This window comes from Motacilla alba, chromosome 11 (genome assembly GCF_015832195.1).
Source record: "Motacilla alba alba isolate MOTALB_02 chromosome 11, Motacilla_alba_V1.0_pri, whole genome shotgun sequence".
NCBI lineage: Eukaryota > Metazoa > Chordata > Aves > Passeriformes > Motacillidae > Motacilla > Motacilla alba.
This window is the reverse complement of record NC_052026.1, coordinates 5677531-5700839: the sequence shown is the minus strand read 5'-3', so window position 1 is coordinate 5700839 and position 23309 is coordinate 5677531. Positions and strand designations below refer to the sequence as shown.

At 38.7% G+C, this 23309-nt stretch overlaps 1 protein-coding gene across 6 annotated transcripts in view; it reads right to left on the bottom strand.

Annotated features, from left to right (window-relative positions):
- LOC119705668 overlaps nt 1-23309 on the bottom strand; it is a 137234-nt gene that overhangs the window by 9353 nt on the left and 104572 nt on the right. For 3 of the 6 annotated variants that reach the window (XR_005258287.1, XR_005258288.1, XR_005258290.1), the window contains 3 exons: nt 19437-19508; nt 4568-4889; nt 3055-3102 (listed from right to left, as the gene is read on the bottom strand). Coding sequence is in view for 2 of the 6 variants with exons in the window: in XM_038148380.1 (XP_038004308.1) it covers nt 3055-3102; nt 19437-19508; nt 22518-22868 (471 nt within the window). In the remaining 4 variants the exon portion in view is untranslated. Of the gene's footprint in view, nt 1-3054; nt 3103-4567; nt 4890-19436; nt 23150-23309 lie in introns of those variants that run through there. The other 3 variants (XM_038148380.1, XM_038148381.1, XR_005258292.1) reach the window with 2 other exon arrangements.

Genomic DNA, 23309 nt, shown 5'->3' with positions numbered 1-23309 from the left:
TTAGTACATCACCAAGCCAAAGATTTTTATTATTATTTTCTTTTTTTATCCATTTATGGTCGCAAATTAATGAAATTACATGAGACTGAAGCCAATGACAACTGCTAATCTGTAAGCAACAACAAGCAAGGAAAAGCTGATAGGAGTACAGCTGTTTTATTTTAATTGAGGAATGATTTTATGTTGGAAGCACTCAATATTCACAGCAAATTAAAAATAATGAAGTGAATTGATACCAATGATATTTTTTTTTACCTACTATCCCTTTGTAAATCTATTTCTTCACACAAATTGACATGTCTAATTGATACATACGCTATTATTCCTCATTAGTAGGCTGAATAAAATAATTCTTGATTAAATTTATTGCAATTTACCATCCAGCATAATGCTTGCAAGCTATAAAAGTCAATCAACAGGAAACAGAAAAAAACCAGATGACATTATTACTTCTTATACATACACAATAATCTCATGTGTTCCATGGAACCTTCCTAAGCATTTCGTTGCTCCTCAGGAGCTACAGGCTGTCTCCAACAGGTCACTTCATTTTTCATATGGCCATAAATATATTTCACTGCATACATTCTTCTGAGTTTTTCTGATAAATATCACCTCTAATAAGCAAATTATTTGCGTATTTAGCAATCTGTTAGAAGCTGTATGGAAGAGCCAGTCTTCTACTCACACTCAAACAAAATTACGCAGAAGAGCTGATGATTTACTTTATGTGGATTAGGGCTTTTGATTTATGTTGTGTTATCACTGCGTCAAAAAAGTTCAACAAGTAGCCAAACTTCAGAATTTCAGTGAGACAAAGAAAGTCAATAGTAAACCTGACAAGCAAAATATATATTCTGTGATGAAAAATTTCCAACCAAAAAGAAAATTGAATCAACGGTAGGTCAGTCTGTTCTTTATAATTTTAACTTATTCCACATCTTGCCCTGGCCTGCACTATTTTGTGCAGGAAATTTTTTGGTATTCTGGACCTAGCAGAGCAGCTATTATGTTATTCTCTTCTCTAATGGCAAGAAAAGTATGTTATGATCAGACTCTTTCAATGGCCTCTTGCTCCTATTTCTCTGGAGAATGCTAGCAGCTGGCACAGCATTGCTGCCCTTGCTGATGCTGGGCTTCAGACTTGACAAATAATTTACCCAAAAATGCTATATACTATAGATGCTATAACTAGTACAGACAGAGAGTAGATACCCTACTTTTGTCATCTTAACTTAATGCAATTTCTTTTTGATGAAGAGCCTCTGATGCCCTGACTGTGTCTCTGCCCTGATTGCAGGCTGTGTCTCAACTTGTCCAGATAAACAGAAGAAATTGTTCAAAAAATCAGACATTATTATATAGGACCAGAGGATCAGAATCAAAACCTAAACTGTATTGGGGATGTTTTCCATCCTTATTACATATCACGTTCTTTTGTAAAACATTAGATAAAATCTAATTTAAAAAAAAATTAATTTCTGGTTCAACTCTAATTTCTATTTATAGAACTAATGAATTAGAAAAAAGAAATACAGAGGTCTACAGAGGTAACTAAAATTAAGGTACAGATTCTAAGGGTGTAATATGACTGTCTCCACTGAAAAATAATCTGGATTTTATTCTAGAGCTATTTTTAGGTTCAAAATTTCATTTTTATTCAACATAATTCCAGTAATCAATATTTCTTTTGTTGCCACTTGCAAATTTTGATCAAATCTTTGTAAAAGGTGATATATCTCAATTCAGAAAAAAAACCCTGACATCTCAAAATCAAATCTCACATTTCAAAAAATAGGAAGAAGAGGTACTATCAGCAGCAAACCCAGCTGTTTCAGGATTCATCTACTATTTGATATGTGTTACTCAGCACAGTAAACAACCAATCTGCCAGCGGCAAAAAATCAAAGAGCTCCGTGCCAGCTGAACAGCATCTTTTAAAGAACTGAGGAAGTGGCCCAAAAAAAGCAGCCCTTAGAGGCAGGCAGAGGTTTCCAGTGTTCCTGGGGGACCCTGCCATTTCAGGAAGTGCTGTCACCCAGACCCACACAGTGCTGCATGTGTGAGATTATCTTTAGGGACGACCAAAAGTATTTCCAACAACAAAACTATCCACAACAGGGAAAGAATAATGAGGAGCTATGACCTTATTGAAACTGAATTCTAATGTAGGTCCTCCACATACATTTAGCCTCCACAGCCAGGGTGAGTTAATTCATTAAATCTTTCCAGCCTACTTCTCTGGACAATGGAGAAAAAAACCAGGATGGATTCATTGTGATTTGTGGTGCTCTCCTGGTCTGCACACACCCAGAGACAGTAAAGGAGCCTCAGCTGTGCCAGGCCATGGAAAAGGAGCCAGAGCAGGGACTGGGGGGCTGGAACATCCCCTGGAGAGCTTAGCTGGTTAGAGCAGAGTGCTGAGAACACCCAGGGTGTGGGTTCAAAACATTCCTGTATGAGCCATTTACTTAAGAGTTGGACTTGATGATCCTCATGGGTCCCTTCCAGCCCAGAATATTTGTGAGACGGAAGTGATGTGGTATCCTGGGGAGCCAGCTCAGCCACCCCCCTTCTAGCAGCAGAGCCACAAAGCAAAGACCTTTATATTTCAACAGGCATTATCTTGTCATTGCTTTTAATCTGGAAAAACCATATTAAGAAAAACATGATGGCAAAGATTATGATCAGCCTTAAATACACCATTTTCATTCAGCTGCAACAAACTCAATAGGAAGACTATTTAATGGAAAGAACACAAGAGATGGAAATTCAATAGTTCAGTTAATCCAAGCATATTGAAATAAAATTATACATATATATACACACGTGTATGTGGGTGCAAAGTGAGGGAGAAGCTACTGCTTTCACATACATACAATTTAAATTAAAAAGCTCAAATAAGAAATGTAATATCAGAGCTCTTTAAAGTTTAAGGGCATTCTGCTCAGAATGCTTCTAGCTGCAAACATAAAAACAAACTAATACATCTATGACAGATTCTCAATTTTTAAATCTTAATAACTTTTGAAATTAATTTTAAAAATCACTCACTTTTTCATATTCGTCTTCACAAAAGACAAAGGTATTATCCATTTGAGTCTATACCAAAAGGAAACACACACACATTAATATCTGCAATTTTGGTACACATTCCAAACACAAGAAGTAACAAATTTGGTGACAAAGCTGTCAAAATATGTTCTGCAAATACATTGGCAAGGGATCTGGACATACTAAAGAAATTCAGTGAAACAAAATAGGTGCCAAATGGGGATGTTTGACAGAGTGTTCAAAAATACATTTAGACCAAAGCAGGAACACATCCAACAGAGAGATTCTCTACATAAATTATCATGAAACTATTAGAAATAATTGGCCAGTGATTTCAAAATATTACATATACTTTTAATGTTATCAAAGAGCTGTGTTGTGAACCATGTGTGATTTCTTGGCGATTGAATTTTTGGCCGCACAACAGCGTTTTTAGGCGCAAGTGAAAATACTATATCCCATACTGTAAGTCAATCTGTAGTCTTTGAAATTGCATCAAGCTTCCAAGTGCTTTGAAAGGCTGTTGGGAGAAATACTCTAAAGTCTGGATACTCTGGGAGGCTGCAGAGCACAGCCCTTGCAGGGGCTCTGCTGAACAGATGCTTGCCCAAGGCTGAAGAGAGCCCACATGTTAAAGATGTCACATCCAGCCTCTCCAGCCGGCGTGGAGGTGTCTGTGGTCACAGTGCCCCAAGCCAGCAGGTCAGTGGAGCTCTGGTCCCCGCAGCAGCTACCACAGTGCTGCCACAGGGCTGGAGGTAAGGAGGAGGCACCTGTACATCTCTGCCAGGCTAACAAGAGCACATTAATTTATGCATAGTGCTGCATTACAGGCATTTCTCAATGAAATGAAGCCATCCAAATGGTTCCAAATACATCTGTGGAAGCTGATAACCCGTCAGAGATACTGCCCCTGCTCTGCACTTCAGTGGGATGCCTTGGTGAATGGAGGAGGGCAGGGGTCTGCCCTGCAGAGCTACCTGCTCACACCATTCGCGGGCATAAAACTCAAATCAAAATTTTTCAATGGCTCTTGAGAAGTAGAGGCCTTATAACATAACAAAATTGAGCAAGTCAAAATAGACTATCCAGAAAGCAGCCAGGGTGCCAGGGCAGCTTTCTTCAGCCCTGACATGCAGCTCAGCTAAATCCTTACCTCTTGAACATGCACTGAAATTTATGGCGTCTGCTCATATTTTTAGGCTCAGGGTATCTGGGGTTAAAATCTGGCCTCCCTGAAGGGTATGGAAATATATTCCCTGACTTCACTAGGATCTGTTATAATCTACAAAGGTTTCAACAGTGCATTGATCTGAGCCTCCCATTAGGGCACTGAGCCAAGTGAATTGTATTTGTCATATGTCCAGTCTCCAAAATTTGTGTTAGATTTTTAGGAAAACATTTTTATATACACGTTGTGGAGTTCCCTCATTATTATGCTATGTCAAAGAAATGCACTCTGAATTTGAGGCAGTACAAGGTGAGATCTGTGTTAACTTCTGGCATTCCTTACCCTTGAAATGAGCCTCTGAGAAAGCCTTCTCCCCCCCAGACAAGCTTTTTCCTACTCCAGAAAGATCAATTTTCCTGAACAACCACAAAGAAGAAGGCACAGATATAACTTGAGTAGCCCATAACTCCATTTATTCCACTGAGATGAGAACCTTCCAGAAAAGTCTCATCCAGTGCTTGCTATCACTTCTCCTTATTCATTCTGACATCCTCAAGGGCTGCCTCCAGATCCCTCCATCCCTCCCCAGTGCTGTCCCAGGCTGTAGGTGGGCTCCTCTGGGTTTTGGACAGGAGCTCCAAACATTCCAGTTTTGGACATCAACCTGAAAAATAGATGCCAACACAGATAACGTTTTCTACTTCATATTTGTAAAATGCTGTTTCTGTCAGAAGACTGTGGCTTTGACCTGTGAGCTACACCTTTTGGAACTGGTTACAGAGCTTTCAAATAAGCATTTTTTGTTGGACAAATGAATTTACTTAAAAAAAATTACTATCAGCAAAGCAGTTACCTAAATGGACATTTTTGTCCCTCTGTCTGAGCTCTTTAAATTTAACATGCCTTTAAGCAGTATTAACTTTTAAGTTGCCATAAAATCAAATAATTTTATTTATTAATTTGTTTTAATTACCAAGCACAGATAAGCATATGTCCTACTTAGCCTGGGAAAATCTGAACGCACACCTGCTCCAACAAGCAGTCTGTAAAATGAGACGTGAGGAAAATATTTGAATTACATTTCCCTGTTCCAACATACCATTTTTAAAAAGCACTTTCAACACTGAACTAGGCCTTTACAGTTAAGGCATTTTACAAGATGATACTGAGCTATGTTTCCTGTCTATGAAGAAGGCACCAGCATATAAAATGGTAGTGAATTTGCATTACCTCCAATCCATCATTCTTTGAGTGCGCAGGAAAAACTGTGAGACCTGCTGCAACAAAGCACAGCCTTGTGTTGACAGATTCTTATTTAAGTGACTGTGAATACAACAATTCCACAAATAATTTGTCAAGTGTGTGGCTGAACTAGCTCTGAACCCTGATAAATACCAACTCTCCTCACTGCTACAAAGGCATGATGTTCTGTGTGCGGGCAGTGAGTAACAAGCACCAGGATTTAACAATCGATGCTACTATATTTCTCTTTTCTTTGTGGTTAAAAAAGCCTTGAAGGGTGGCTCTTTCAGCAGTGTTAAGTACTAGTGGTGGCTATGCCTTGCAAATCTAAGTAATGCACTGCAGGCTGAGGTGAAAGGAAATAGCACACTGCATCCATTTTTAGCTGCATTTAAAACATATGGTTTATGTTCTCTGGTGAAAAACAGTCTTTACTGTATAGTTAGCAGACTCTTGTTTAATACAGGCTATTATTAAATGGACCTCTTTCAAGTTACAATAATAGGACATCTACTTTGCTGCTTTTTGCATCCTAAGGCGTACATTTGGGCTGGGGTAATTCAAGAAAAGAGTCTTTTTAGGAAAAATAACTCAAACTCTAGGGGAACACATGTACATATTAATAGGGGGGAAAAACACTCCTTCCAGGTATTCAATTGAAATCAAGATTGCATTTTTCTATCATGCAGCGCATTCTAAAGGCATTATGGATGTACGAGAAAAAAGTCATTTTTAAAGAAATGTAAATCTAATCAGTCTTGAAGCTAGCAATATATACATAAATGTCTCTTGCAGACATAATTTAGTATGCATTATTAATTTATTTTTCATAAAGCTTTCCAGCTACAAAAAGGATAAGTGGAAATGTGCACCCACATTGACGATAATGCTCATTTGTCAGGCAGGAGTGAACATATTAACACATTTCCCCCCCCAAAATCCCAACCTAAAGGATGTTCAGAAGCTTCTTTGCAGAAAGACCAGACGTGCTTATTGCAAACAACATTATTCCAGGCATTATTATAAAATACCAGCCTTTAATGGGACCTGAACTTCAGCAAGGTATTTGCAAGGCAAAACTGTTACAAACTCTGGACAGCAAAATAGTGAATCTTATAAGTCAATTATATTTATACTTTTGACTGTAAAATACCATTGCCTATAGAAATAATTAGATGTGTGATACTATTAACTAGTCCTGATGTAAAATGCTAATTATTTATTGTTTATAAAGCAATTTCAAATAAAGCAGAACTCATACACTAGTGCCATCATGATTTTCCAGTCATTAACTTAACAAGAATTTGCATTTTGGGACTACAGCCAGTGACTTACATGCACTACTTAAGTCATTTTTCAAACACCCTGTCCCATCTTAATCTATTCATCATTAATCACATTTGGTCACTTTACATACAGAACACTATTCAGATGAAAGATAAAAGAAATACATTAATAAAATTAAAGCTAGAGTGAATACTTCAAAATATAAAGGTAGTGGAAGAATATGGTTATCAAAGCAATTTATATCCTATGCCCATTAAAACAGACTTGTCTGAGCAACAGTTACAAGGGATTTTGAGGGTTTTTTCCTGGTACTGGAAAGGGTAATTTCAAAGGCACCCTTGTACTTTATCCTTCCCAAACATCTCTAGTTGTGCTGACAAATCAAAGACACTCAAATTTCGGAGATTTTATGAAATGGGAGAATATATTGGTAGCTGTTTACTTCTCAATACAGCTACAGTTTTAGAGCTGTGAGTAATCTCAAACTCGTGCAACTGGCTTGTAATTAGAGGCTCTGTTTATCTGAAAAGATCCAGTGCTCTGACTCCTGAATCTGACTGACCTATTCTACCTTCAATCTATCAAGCCACAGAAGAGTTACATCCCCCTTGTGCAGGTGTGCTCAACCAGGGGCTGCAAAGAACCAAAGGTTTCTTAGGGAAGGAGTTTTGTAACCTCTACCTCATCCCTTTCACCTCAAAATATAAAACCAAAACCAACCCACACAGCTCCATCAAAGACTGCTCCAGCCCATACAACCATTTCACAGCACTGAAAGGGGTTCTATGGTATTTAGTGACCTTGGGAAATTTCATGATCTTGGTCCAGTCCTCACAGGATAAGTACCCATTTCATAAATGCTCCATGGATTTTAATATCGTACATTTCTGTGGGGAATTTCTGCTGTAATGGTGTTTTATGCACGTGTTTTGGAAACTCCTCCTCAGAGCCAAACCTCAGCCACGGAATTGCTCTGGTAACCTGAAACAGGTACCTTTAATCCAGTCCATGGTGGCTTGGGAAACAGAGAGGCAACCTGCATGGAACATTGCCTTGTAATAAAAGTTAATTGCTATCTAACTCGGAGCTTATAAATGTACAATATCCTGAGGATATTTACTTTTTGAAGCAAGGAGATCTCATAGAGGAATCAACAGTTATTTCAAGTTCCTGACTTGTCTGTGGGTTTATTTATAACCTTAAACATGAAACAGATGTTGATTTTCTTTTAATAATGTAAGAAAACAAATCTTCAGGTACCTATTTTGTATAGGTTTAAAAACAGCAATCAAATGCTATTTTTGGTAGGATTTTGGTTTTCAAGATTTGAACTTGAGATCTAATTAATTAAGAAATCTCTTGGATAATTTTTAAACAAGACACTTTTTTTCTAAGTTTCCTGCACAAACAAGGCTGCTGCTGAAGAAAACTCTTAGATTCCTGTTAAAAAGTAGTAATGTTCTATCCACACATTAATGATTCCAAAATTCTCCATTATGAACAATATTTATCAAAAACAGCCCACTATCAGATGAAAGATGTGCCTTATCTTTTCTTGTCAACTAAAGCATTATTCACTGAAAGTTTCTTTCATATCTGTTTCAGGGGTTTCAGTGTCATTTTAAATTGCAAATCAATCATAGATCATGCAAGCCCTACTTCTGTAGGAGAGATTAACGCTCTGGCTAAAATTGTTTACAAAGCCATTTGTAAACCTTCTGCTGATGCAGATGAGGCAAGTTTACCAGTTTAACATTGTTGATCCCAGAGAAAGCCTTAAGCAATGACTTCAGAGGGCAAAAAAATTTGTTCATTTATCATTATTGTCATGGGCTTTCGCAAATGATAACAATTTGTCTTCATCCTATTTTTAGACAATGAGCCACAATAGAGTCCAGAAAGCCATTTTGCCAGATGGGAGAAGGTGCTTTCATTGCAAAATGTTGTCTTTTCTTTTCCTGCCCTATAAAATTGGCTTAAGTGAGAACCAAGGATATGTTTTAATGTCAGGTTTCCCAGTAGACACGATGACATACAATAACAGCACACAGTGCCTGGACAGCATGTTGTCCAAATATATTGCATTTTTAAAAACAAAAACAGTCTTTGTTCCACATTTTTGCTGTAGAAGCTGCAATTAATACAGAGAATTTCCACAGAATAATAATTTTCATACAGTTATTAGTCAATTTCTGAGAAATATTAAGATTTTATAGTTCTTCACTTTGCACTATGGGATGCCAAAATATTTGGTGTTAAAACAAACTAAAAATACTGCAGAAAACAGGATATCAATTAAGCCTTTTTAAAGTATTATGATGCTAATTCCGTTTGGTTCAACTTTATTTTTAAATGATAAATCCCATCTATGCAATTACACAGACAAGTTGGACCTCGAGGAATAAAGGCAGTTGTGTCAGTGCCATGGGACAAGACAAAGCCTGGGAGAATTTAACCCCTTTTTGTGCTGGGCTTTATGTGAATACCTGCCCACTGACAGGCCCACTGGAGGGCCAGGCAAGGGGTAATGGAGCACCCAAATCAGCCCCTGTCCAGTGATTTTCCCACAAAGAACAAATCTCTGAGGGCCAAACCCAGAGGCACTGGGGTATATCCTTTTCTTTCACTCTCAGAACCTTCAGTTATCAGCTGTGTTTAGGGCTGATGTGTCCCTTTACTGTGGTTCAATGCAGTTTATCAGAGAAAACACCCTTTTGACTCAGGTTTTGTTTCATTTACCAGGATCTGACCCAGTGGAACCTTTATGAACAGAAAGAGCAGATACAAACATTGTTTTCATATAGACTGCACCAGTTCCAATATGCTGCTATTTTATAGACATATTAATATTCATTCTCTAAAAACCAAAATATAATTTTACCTGTGTAGAGAAACATGTCTGCAGAACAAAAAAGATATTTCTTAATGTCGTGAAATGCTGCTTTTAAAATGACAGTATTTCTTATTTCCAGAGTGAAGTTCATCTATCATTCATAGTTTCCCACCCTGCAATCCTGTCTCTTTGTTCACTAACAATTTCACAATATTTCTAACAATTTCTGCCTCTAATTCTTTTGTACAGATGAATACCTAACATGTAAGTTTGCCTTCAAAAAAAAAAAAAAAAAAGAAAAAAAGAAAATATTAACCAGCTGTGCTCAAATATTTCTTGCTATAGGATTGTCATTATCCTGGAATTGGTTATCAAGGCAAAATAAGGAGCTATCAGCAACAATGCAGTCAGTAATCCACTCAGTGTTTAAACACCAGGATGAGGGTGGGCATTACTAAGAGATACTGCACAGCACCAGTGGGGATAATCACCAGCCCTGCCAAGCCACTCTCGGGGTCTCTACCCCTGGAAGTGTTCATTGGCTACAGTAAAACTCTCTTCTATTTCTTATTTCCAGTCTTTGTATTGCAAAGGCACTAATAATTCTGTAAAGAGCATTAGTGAAGCTATCAATATGAATGGAGAAGTCCTGCAGTTTACTTGATATAAAACATAACAATATTTGGGCAGTATTCTTTTTCTTGACAGAACTGTGTCAAAGAGTTGTGGGATTTTGTTGTTTCAGTTTTGGTGGCGATTAAAAAAAAAAAAAAAAGCCTCTTCATTATGTAGTTTTCAGCCTCAACAGCAAAATAGTTAATTGCATCTATGCCAGGTGTTTCATTAATCCAGTTAGCTGTTAGACAAACCCTGCAGGAAAACAGAAGACAACAGCCTCTCTGCTTACCCTCCTCCCCAGCCCATGCTCGCCTCCCCCTCCATTCCCCTCTAGGAACTGACTGATGGCAGAGCCACTCTGCTCAACTTGAAGGCTGAAACCATAGAAAATTCCATACTTACTTAGGAAATGTGGGAAATCAGCAGAGGTAAGTATGAACTGTACTCCTGCAGAGACTCAAGGAGAGGTGTCCAGATCTCTGGGATTTGGAGCAATCACTGTTGAAGATGGACTGACCTGCTCTGAGCAGATGCACTGCTGAGCATTTGACCTTGACAGGGGGGACAAATGATGTTCAAGTTGCTAACAGTGGTTACAGACTGGGCTTTATGGAGTGGGGCTAAGGTTTAATATGTAAGGAGCAATAAGGAAAGCAGAAGAAATCGAGGAAAGACGTCGTATCTTCTCAGGCTTTGTTTGCTGTATTTGATCAGCCTTTTGTGAACCAAATCCACCACCACAGAAGGAGATGAGTAGATACCAGAGAGGTCTTGAGAGCAGCAGAAAGAACCTTGCAGCACAAGAACCTCTGTCTCCTAGCTGCAGCCTGGAACACTGGTTTCTGACACCAGAACATTGTGGGTCATTTTGCTCCTGATCAGCTTTTTTTGAGCCTTGTTCTTTTTGGTGCTATTGGAGCCTTTGTAAATTTACAGCATTTCCAGAACCACACATGGCTCGGGCTGGCAACCACAGCCCAGTAGGTGTAACAGCCTCCCTCTGGAACCCAGCTTGAATTAAGGCATATGTTTACACTCAGAGATAAAATCATATACAGAGATAATGGGAGGCAAAACTTGATAATAATAATTTTAAAAAATAATTTAAAAATTAATTTACGATACAGGAACAAAAACCTCTAGTACAATCTTAGGCCTGGCTATAAAATTCCAGCAACAGTGTCCTTCCTTTCCAGAGAAGGAAGACCTAACTTTTCTTCTGTCTGTGCACCACTACACAAACAAGTCACTGGAGGCACTAAGGGATGGGATCCATCAGTGTTTGAGAGCCCATCCTCTATGGATGAATATGAAAAGACTTTTAAAAGAGGTTTAATACAGATATTAGAAATTATTTCTTCTGAATTTTCAAGTAGAAGAAGACAGGAAGATAGTGTCCAAGACACTCAGGAAAACTTGATCAGCTTTTACAGGTGAACCAGGAACAAATAAAGAGAGGTTTGAGCTCCCAGGGCTCTACTACTCTCTGTACTCCAGAGAAAATTGGACACTAGGACAGACTCAGGTTTCTTTTTCGTTCCTATTTGAATATTCTGTTAGCTCCAGCCATTTTGCTCTGCAGCTAAACCCAAGTCTGCAAGGGATGATGAAGGGGATATTATAACTGCATTGTTTTGTCTTTGCTGGGGATAGAGAATGATGTATTTGGAATTCAGCTGGTGTATTTACAGTAGTTTTAGTAACCCATAAAACATCGGATCTATATTTTGAAATATTTACAAGAGTAGCAGTCAACAGTTCTTTTATCTACAATACTTTTTAATACTTCTGTCTCCTCCTCTCTTGTCACCTTTTTTCATGCTGCTTTTTGTAGGTTTTCAGCTCTGATATTGTTTGCTGATTGTGACATTGTGCTAATGACTGTGTTCCTCTAGATGAAACACAGGGCATTCTTAAGTGCACTTTGTTCTTTTTATTTTATTAACAAAAGGAAAAAGGAGATGCATCCAAATCACCCACTCACTAAATAAATGCCCACATTGAGGGGGAGAGCTCCAAGATATAACAGCATTGTCCATTTGGAGTCCAGTCTATCAATGACAGTACAACCAAAGAAATGGGGAGCAGAGCCCTTATAAGAATTTTTTTATTATTTTTAGCTTGGAATTAACAAACTGGATAAATTACTTTTTCAATCTGAAGTTTTCTTTAGAAAGATAGATTCCTGGATTAGGAATAAAAGCAACAATCACTGCCCCTCATCTCACCTTCCCTCTCCCCACCCAAGATCCTCTCACAAGAAATGTCATTTATTAATTTTAAAAATGTTCCTGTCTACCTACTTGAACTTGCCTAGGAAAACAAGCCTTAATTTCCAGCCTAAACAACGTATGGAATAAATTCCAGGATAAACATCAGGTAAATCATTCCCTAAAACTAAAAATTAGAGCAGCACTCCATAACCTTCTTATAAGTGGAGCTATTTTCCTGCTCAAACAGCTAAGGAAGAAAAGGAAATACAAAGAGAAGGATGGGTTTAACTCTAATTTCAGACATAATTCTCACTCCTTAACCGCAGAGATAGCAAAAGGTTGCCCAGTAAGGGAAAACAGCAGAACAGTTCAGTTCTTTGTTTCATTGGCCATTTTTTTTTCTCTTCCTGAGCAAGGCAGTCATTGCTTCCTCCTCAGGTGGAGGAGTTGGAAGAGAAGGAATCAAAACCCATCAATGACCTAAGCATTACCAAAAGGAAAGAACAATGTTTTGTTGGAAATTTTTCCCCCTTTTGAAGCTCTTCTAACCTGGAAAGTTAAACCACAAACATACATTATTAGAATAATTCAGCATCCAGTCCTGACAGCCTTTATCAGTTATATCTCCAGATTAGCCAGTCCTAGTTATACCCAGAGAGTAGGGGTAAATGGAGTTATGGCTATTTGTACTGGTTAGCACAGATTTAAACAGTTCCTCTACAACTTTAGGCTCCATTTGCAATAGTTCAGACCACACTGAGCAGAGGAGCAGGAGCTCCTTCCAGAGCAGGGCAGAGCTGGAGCAGCTGGGTCCCAGGGCCACCTCCTCCATCCTCACTGCCCAGGAGGGCTCCCAGCACTGAGGGGCAGCTGCTCCTGCAGCCAGAGCAGCAATGGAAAAGCTGCAAGCCAGCTGAAAAAGGGCTCTTGTGACATTCCCTATGTGTCCAGACAGTGGGCAACAGACACAGACCTCTCCTCCTGCTACCATAGTCCTTTCATTCTACACTTTCAAACTTTTGCCAGCAAGGAGCCTGAAACTTGCACCCATTTCAGGAGGGCTCAGAGGCTCTGCCAGGCACCAACTCCGAGGGCAGGCAGCAGCTACCGCAGCATTCCCAGGAAATCGGGAGAGGGAGCAGCCCTGACTGCCTGGCTGACAACTGTTTTAAGGCTGTATAATTATTTAGGGCAGGCAAGCCCTCAGGGAATGCCTTGAAGGAATGAAGAATCTTTTGCTCTTGCTTAGAGCTTTTTTCTAAGACAGGAATGCTGAGAAATGGGGAGTGGGGGTATGTTTTATACTTGCAATTTCACTGTCCTGCGCTGCATAGTAAAACTTCTAAGGTTCCTATTGAACATTTTAGCCACAAGACCCTCTTTGTGCTGAGTTAAATAATTTAATTGCACAGCTATCCCTAAATATCCATCAACATGGATAATTTATTTACAAAACCTGAAAATCTTTAAATGTGTTACCTCTGTGAGAGTCACAGTAAATGTCCACTTTTAGACCTAACAACAAATAGCAACACTTATTCAGCACTTTCCATGTAAGTATCCAAAAATAGTTTACAAACATTAATGAAATAAACCAAATAAGAGGCAGGAAATTACAGATAAGCAAAAAGATTGAGAAAAGCTGAGCAAGTCAGCCATGGCCTCATACAGAGTTAGTGGCAATGGCCAAAACAGCCTCCATCTCCTGCTTTCCACCACAAGAGCATCTAGAATCAAAATAAGATATTGATTTTGAGTACATTTAATGTTTAAAACAAGAGTAACCATAATTATTTTGAATCATTTTTTAAAGCAAATGTATCTGTAATAATAATAATCATAATCATAATATTTAGAATGAAATTTTGCTGCTGAAATGCACAAGCAAAAGAAGCCTCAGGATTGTATACACGTTCCAAGGTGATCTTTGCATTTTTTTAGGGATGCCTGTTGGATGCCATGTAGAGGAACACAAACAGCAAAAATACCACGCCCAGAAAAGTTTGCTTATATGCAAACCCAAATAAGCAGGATGGACTGGCTAGTCATTGTAAAGGCAGCCTCTGTGTATTCTGTTACTAATTCTTCATGTTACCTTCCTTTTTAAAAGCTAGATAAAATCCAGAAGATTTACCACAAAAGATTATGGCAGCTCTGGACTTGAACAATGCTACAGCATCCCTTTTAAAGTTAAATCATACTTGACTATTGTTATAACAGTGTCCATAAAAATACAAACAACATGAGGGTAGTTCAGCTGCTGAATGCCCGCTGATAGTGCTTTTTATTGCATGGACAAGATCACAATTCATACACTAACCCCATTTTCCCAATTCCCCAAGTTTCATTCTGTCAGGATTTGGAAATGTTGTGGAATTTATTCTCACAGCTGTAACAGGAGGAGGGAAACTGCAAGGGCTGCCAGTACCAAGTGCTTAAAGAATCTCAGCACTGTGGTGGAGCAGGACCTATCAATGGGAAACACCTGGTGGAGGCATTTTGTTCTGCTCCAGCAGGTGCAGCCAATCTGCAGGGCCAAACCCTGATTACGAAATTACTGCCCTTGGTTTTTGGAGAAGTCAGGATATGCATCAGCAGCTTGGCATAGCCTGCTTTCAAACCAAAGGACACATAAGGAGAAGGATGAAGAAAAAAGAAGTCAGATGCCAAGGCTGGAAAAATGGCGATAACACCAAGAATTAATACTACTTTGGCTTTTAATGTCTAGAAAAATATATTTGGGATATAACACAGCAATCAACATATCTCTAGGATACAGAATGTGATAGATTATGATCTAGAGAAAGATTATTATAGTTTCTATATAGCATAACTAGGAACCAAAATAACACTGTCATAGAAGGTCTAGAAATATTTCCTTATTTTCATATTTTCCTGATGTGGGGGTTGCAGTTCCCAACATAAAAATCCAGTAAAGTTTATGTTTTAATTTTGCTTTCAGCCTGTGAAGAAAGTAAGTGAAAATAGGAGCAGTGCATAGCAGTCAGCTCTAGGCACCTGAGGATTTTACGGTGGAAGAGTTGGAAGATGGGGTGGAGAGAGGAAGTTGAAGGTGTTGGAGTGGAGGGGACACCGAAAGCCAAGCAGAAAATGAGGTTATTGCCATGGGGAAGGGTGCAAAAGAGACAAGAAATGAATCTGTAAGTAACAGATCAGATAATTTTTTATGCTTATAGACCAACTTGTTTGTGTATTTGCTCAAATATTAGCCAGGAGCAAAATCACTATGAAGAAGTCATAGATAATAATAGTAAAAGAGCATAAATAAGAAAAAAAAAATGATGAAATGAGAGAAATAGCAAAATGTGATTTTTAGAAGACACAAAAAGTGCAATTTATACAAACTTTCAAAACACAGTTGGAGAGAGATACAAGTTTTCTTTTGTCTAATATTTTCTTTTTCTCCTCTGCAAAACTGATGGTAGGTCAATATTATACTTTAAGAGGAAACAAAGAAAACATAAAAAAAATAATTTGCAAATATGCTGAGAATGTGTTCATTCTCTATTATTAAACAGTTCAAGGGCAGATTCAGCTGAGCTTTAAATGCAATAAAGAAATGATTTCAAAGCAACACTACGAGCATCATACAGTAATTGAGAGTAGAAAAACAAGGGTGATAAAACTGTCCTGTGTTATTGATGTTAGAGTTCATATATGATGCATTTCTGTGACGGGATTATCAGAGCCCTGATGACAACGTGTACTTACTTATCAAACTAAACAAGGTGTCTCAAAAAGGAGAAATATTAAATTATGTGCTATCAGCCAGCTATACTATTCAGCAAAACTGTGTGTATGTAGTATCTGTTCCATACATCTGTATTTCTGCATGTGACCCTCACTAAAGTACTCTGTCTCTCTACAGCGTTTGCATAAAGAAAAATCCTTTGATCTTGCAAGCAAAGTTTCAAAATGGACCCATCTTAGCAATAAATTAAATTGCATTAAAAAAAGGCAGAATAGTCTTGTGCAGGTTATCAGCCTTTCTGCTGCAATACTTATTCTCTCTTCTTGTCACAGATTTGTTTTATTTTGCTACAGCAATACATTATTACAACTTAAAATTCACATTCACCTGAAGAAAGCTGTGACATGCCTACCAAAAGAGACATACACTGCTTAACCTAAATTGACCCTTTTTTCCTTCTATTCTAATAGATCTTTTTTCTTTTTGTCACTCAAAATGAGTGTCTGATGTATGAGCATAAATTGTTAAAAGCAGTTTTAGGTAAAGGAAGAGAGACTGAAGTGGAGTTTTCTCACAAAAGCCAACCTCAATTTATGTCAAAGAGGGTTAAAAGACCTTGGGATTAAAGCAATAAACTTGCTGCTGTCAAAGCTAAAACCCGCTAACAATTTAGTGCCAAACGCATGTTGTTCAATATCATTTCATATTATATTATGTCACAAGTAGGTGACAGTTCTACATCAGACTGACAGGGCTGATTTACTCTGAAGAATTCATCGACATTTTGCAGAGTCAAAGCTGACTACATTTTGTTTGGATGCAGGGTGGGAAATCTCTCCCTGAGTTGGAATATTTGGCTGAATAACCCTCATGGCACAGAGCCCTCGGGCACGACCTGCTCAGCCCAGGGTTCCCCACCTTCCCCTGCCCTAAACCCCTCCAGCCCTGCCCTTTCTGCAGCTCCATTTTTTGGTGCGGTTCCCTTTCCTGCAATTTTTAAAATATCCAACTGTCCTGGTCAATATTTGGATAATTTTTTCTTTCTGGATTCAAGCTTTTATGCTTCTCCAAAGTATACCTACTGGCAAGGGCTGAGATAAAAGATGCTGTTAAGAAAATACTACTAGCACCTGCTTATATTTTAAGTAGGTAGTAATGCCAGCTATTTTACCAGGATGTTAACTAGATCCCAAGGTCATGTATAATGAGACCCTTCTAAAGCCAATGGCAACAATACCATTTCTTTATATACAAATGTCCTTTGCAAGATATTCCTGGATGGCTTTTTTAATATAATAATTCAAATTTCTCCCAGGGCTCTGAGACAATTCTGAATAAACATATTCTTTGTTTTGTCTCAGGAAAATCTAATTAATTTGACTTTTCTGTCAAGATTTCAAAGCTTATTTATAAAGGGTGTCCCTTCTCCAAAATCCCACGTGTTCTTCTACAGTCATTTGCATCCTTTTGCAATGTTCATTTCCTTCTCTTGTTGGATACTGCTATAAATGTGGAACTACAACTCAGCTCCTGAAACTGAGGACCTGGGAACCTGGCTTCTTCTCAACCAAGCAGAACTGTGCTACACTCAAAGTGATCTTTTTATATGTGAAAAAAGGGATATCCCTCCCTTCTTCCTGCTTCTTTTTTAATTGTGGAGCTAGCTTTCAGTTATCATAGTTTTCTCTTTCCTTTATTTTGGAAAAAAAAAAAAAGCTAGCAATATTTGGGGTCTTTAAACACACATATCACTGTTTTCTCCATCTAAATACAGGTGTGGGTGCATTAGTGCCTGGCCATTAACTTCTGTAAACGACATAGTAACTCTTCTGTGGGATTCTTTGGGCAGTGTTTGCTGTTCATCCAGGAAAACATTATTATTGCATGTAAAATGGGCCCATCATCCAACACTGGTTTGTTTTTGCTGACCATCTGCTGGACAACTCCCAGGCAGCAAAGGGGTTACCTGTCTGTTTTGCCAGGGAGCAGAACTAGTGAATTGTTAGATTCACTAGTTAGCAGATGGTTAGCAGATGGTTAATCTTATTTGACATTTAAAGCACTTGGAGGTAAATTTAGTGTTCACCTGCCCTGGAGTGTATGGCATGAATATGCTCCTACATATCTATTCCTGTTTAAACTAGTAACTCTAATGGCTGGAGGATATGCAAGGCCTAGCATGAAGAGATGTTTCAGAGAAAAGGGGGGATAAAAGAAGAGGTAAACATTCATCCTAGCTTTAAACATTTACAGTTTTCTCATATTGAAACACAAGTTCTATTATTTTTGGATGACCATCTCCTCCTGAATGCAGACGTACTCTTGCTAACTTACATATTCTGCTAGTAGACCAAATTCTAATATATATTGTATATTAATATTTCTGTGCTCTGTTTTCTGCTGCCCCATCAGTTATGGACATGACAGACAAATACACATGTGTGTACGTGTTTCAATGAGTGCAAAGCCAAAGGTATCCTGTGATCCATTGAGAAATCTAAAGGAGAATAAACACATTTCTGCAAGCTTTTCCTCGCAGAGTGTCTGCCCCTTAAACCCACTGTGGTGCACACCAAAGTGAAACCATGGAGGATTCGATGAATGGCAAGCCAAGAAAAGGGATGAGCACAGGGCTGTGACACAGCCTGAGACTGCCTTTGCTCTCTGCTGGGAGGGACAGGGGTGGTGAGGGCACGAGGGGAGTGGGGAGGCTCCCAGCCCCTTCTGCTGAGCTCCAGCTGAGCACAATCTCCCCTTCAGTCCTCTGCACCTCTGTGACAGAGATCAAAATGAATTGTCATGTCTCTTTTAAGAGGAAAATACCACAGCCTCTCTCAATACAGGCTGTGACCTTTCAATTTATGCTATCAGTTTACTCAGTGCTTGCTCTGTGGTTCATGATTAACTTGAAAGAGTTAGATCACACTCTCTCCAGGTCCTCAAGAAGGAACTTCTGTTGACTGTTAGAAATCCCTCATGCAATAAAGTGCACATAGTATGGCTGTATAAGCTATCCTTCAAAGTTACAGCAGCTCAGTAATGAGGTATCAATTCTTATCAAAAAGTTCCTAAAAATATTTCTACTTGATTTCTTTTTTTTTATTTTTTTTTTCCTTTAAGGTACTATATATAAGAAGACAAAGTGAAAAACAGCCACCTGGTTATTAATAAATACATCTGCTTTCATCAATTCCTTAAAAGGGTCACACAGCCCTCATACATTAATTAAACATTCTATGTATATCAAAAATATGGTTTCAATTCTAACTATAAAGGGTAAACTGAGATAAGGAGAGATTTACTCACACCTTCCTGCTGAGCCACAGAAACCTTCTCCCTCCTCCTGTAACTGTGGCTGTGCTGATGCCTCAATGTGTTCTAGAAAACAGAATAAAAAAATTTCATCAATATTTTCTTTTCAAAGCTCACCCATAGACTTTCTCTATTTCTTTTTAGAAAAAAAATATACATTGGCAATTCTCTTTATCTTCACTAGTAGGGACCCTAGAAGGTGGGATGGCTTGAGCAACAAATGTTGGACTGAGGAGCTGCATCTCCTGCTGCCACTGGAAAAGCAATGTCTGCTCAGGTCAGCAACACGGGGATTCTTTTTGCTATTTACTATTATCCACCTCTCTGTACTTAAAACTTGCTTGTTGGGGGCAAGTAGATTCTTTCAGGAGTTGTTTTAGTTATCCACAGCTGGGCATTTCCCTTCATTTAGCAAGGAACATCAGGCAATGATGGGAAAATCCCTCTTTTGCTTCAACACATGACTCCCCCAAATCAATTTTACACACTCAAGTTTCCAGTGCAGTAGCAGCTCAAGGTCATTTTAGCAAAATCAAATAGATTTTATTACATTGCTTGTATTTCACCTTTCCTTTAGGTAAGGATGGAAATAGAGGTGAGACAAATGCAGAGGTATGTAAATAGCTAAACCAAACTGGAAGTTTTTAAGACCAGACCGAGACTGTCACATTTGAGTACATTCCTTACCAAGATAGATCTCAAGATCTTTAACCCTCAGGACCTTCAAGTTTCTCACTGACATTACAAGCCTGGCCTGCTGCTCACCTCACTGTAGTAAGACCTGACATAATTGCTCACACTTGTACTCCTTGCTTTGTCTTACTTTCAAGAGAAATCCCTTTTAATTGCTCTGCTCTCAGGTCTTTGAGACCCTTTTCTGATGCCCCACCAGTATCAGTGAGGGGTGCTTGGGTCCAATTCACCCCTCTAGGGTAAGGAAGGGAAGCTTTGAGCCTCACTGGCCCTGCTTCTTCTGTCTTTGACTTCTCCAGAGCTTTTAAAATTCTTCCTATAAGCTGGAATTCATCTGGGAATAAAGGTGTGCCTGCTGAGGTGTCCCCCCTAGAGGTGGGGACAGGATGGCATCAAAGGACAGTCCCACTTGGCATCACCTGAGGCATCTCATTCACTAAAGCAGAAGGAAAACGACATCAAACACAGGTGTTAACCATGCACCACAGACCTGGAAGAGATGAGAGATCAGCCCTCTATATCAGAAACAAATAAATTGCAGAGTTTGCTGGAATTCCTTTGCTGGGACAGGAAAGTTCACCTAAACTGACCTTGATGGTTAAACCCCACTTTAAGCACTGCAGTGGTCAGCACCGTATTCAAATTTTTAATTTATTATTTTAAATGAAGTATCTTTATGGATAATCCTTCATTTAGAAAAAAAAAATAGGTGTTATTTAGTGATATGACTCACCTGAAAAAACAATACTTTCTGTGTTTGCATTTCCATGGGAAATTTCAGAGACTGAAGAAATTACTTTATGCATTTGGAGTGTTACTATTGTCCTTACTTTTGAGTTTTTCTTTTAATAATGACAGCCATCTACTGCTATTACTGTAGCTTCTTGTCCAGATCTCCCTTTGGAGACTTTCTGACTACTTAACACCATTTTTCAATTTCTCTACTTGTGCATTTACATCTTCAGTCCAGATATGAGAATTTGCTAATGGACTGCAACTTTTTCCCAAGATTCCCATGTGTAGAATTTTGCATAGACTGATCCAAAATCTAAACTCTGCTTGCCAATGCCTTGTACTAGCAATATGCATGTGATAATGAACCCCAGAATTATGCTACCATTTTGAAGTACAAATTTAATTTGAGGATACAGGAGAGGAAAAAAAAAGTGTCAGATGGTATATTTACAATAACATTAATGTGTACATGTGTTCAAATGGACAGAAAAAAGCCCTGGTGTGCATGGAAATGTGGCCCCCTCCTGAACTGTGTGCATTTTCAGCTGCAGATTGAAGAATAAACAGAACTGGTTAGAAAATGGAAAACATATAGGCAGGCACAGCTATCTCCTGTTCCTGAGGTCACACCACTTTTGCATTTTACCTACAACAAAGCAGATAATGCACCATTTGGCTTTTCTCATTCATTGAAATAACTCTGTGACACTCTCTAGTGGAAGGCAGACACACACCACCTCAGCCTCGCTGTGTGCACGGAGCAGTCACGGGGAAGCCGCACCACGAGAAGGGAAACTGGCTGAAAGGGAGCTTGGGCACTGTTGCATGTGTTTTGCTGCACTCTTATTTTTTAACACCACAACCAAAACACTTACAGACAGGTCCCTTCTGTTTGAAGCCCAGAGGATAACGTGGTACTGAAGCATAAATAAAGAGTGCCACTAGCAAGGAGTAACTGGCAGCAGACAAAGCCCAAGCCAGCAAACTGTCACGATTGCTCTAGAGGGTTTATAAGCTTTATCAAATCTGTGCTAGCTAATTCACTTGCAGAAGTGTACTGATAACACCGCTTCTTTTTTTTCCCTTGCTTTTATTATGAACAAAAAGATAGACAGGTCCTAAGGACAGATCCTTTTCACAGCTCTGCTCCTTTCTGCCAGCACATGCCCTTCCACTCACAGATTACCAGGCTTAACTAAGGATGTCTTTGAGCCAGAAGCATTTATTGCAATAAAACCCAATATATTTCCAAAAAAGAAAAGCTTCCCCCTCCTTTCTAACACTTACATTGTGGTTGGAAGCAACATTAAAAAAAAAAAAACCTACAGATCCAATCTGGTGTTCCTTGTCTCAGTGAATTTGCAAGTGGCTGCTTTTTACCACTCCAGTAAACATACTGAAGTTAACATTTCTGTGCGTGGACAGAGGAATATATATATATATATATACATATATATATATATATACACACACAGATATACACACACACAAATCTATATCTGGGTGGAGTACTTGGCTGCTTTCCCTGCTTCCCCCCCGCCACGTTTAGATGCAGTTTTTTGCATATTGTTAAACCAATGCTAGTTTATCAACAGCTATTGTTAAACAACAACTGCTATTAATCTAAGTGACATAAATTAATACCACCTGCTGTAAATGCAGAGGAAGTTTGGCTTCTACTTTTAACTGCAGCTTTTGAAGTATCCAGGACAGTATGCAGGTAGATGCATGGATCTCTGTAATTTTCTCCCTCCAAACATGAGACTCTTTGAAATGATGCCTTTGGGGTGGAAAGATTTGCTGAAGGTTTCCCCTCCATGTCTGGTCCACCATTTCTGAAGGCTTCCTCAAAGCCTTCTGGTGATCCTCCCAAGGAGCTCCATGCACAGCAGCCTGTGGGAAGCTGACAAAACACTGGAAAATTCTGCCAAATAATAAACAAACAAAGCCCATGGTTTTTTTCCAAACATGTTTCCATGAATAACCGAGAAGGCACATTTGCTAATTTACTGCATGTTTGTCTTTATGAAGTATTTTTAAAATAAAATATTTCACCCCCTTCTGCCTCTTCCTAATTTGTCCTGTCATTCAATTTCTGTAACTAATTTGAGGAGAATTCTCTAATGTTTCACCACACTGCCAAAGCATAGTTTTTGCCTGAATGTAATGCAGAACTATTTTAATTACGGGGAACATCAAAAGTTACTCCATAACATGGGATTATTCCTTGTGCTCATTTCTACAAGCTCAAAGTAGACACGACCGAATTCAGATTCCCATTTCACACAAACACAAAGGGAGCCTGGACTCTGCTCAGCACAGACATTCATCAATGATCTCCATGTTAAATTTAAATGACAATTGGGGTCAGTAGCTTTTCTGAGGAAAGTTCACTAAGGAACAGTTTTGAGGTCAACTATCATAAAACATGAACAGAGC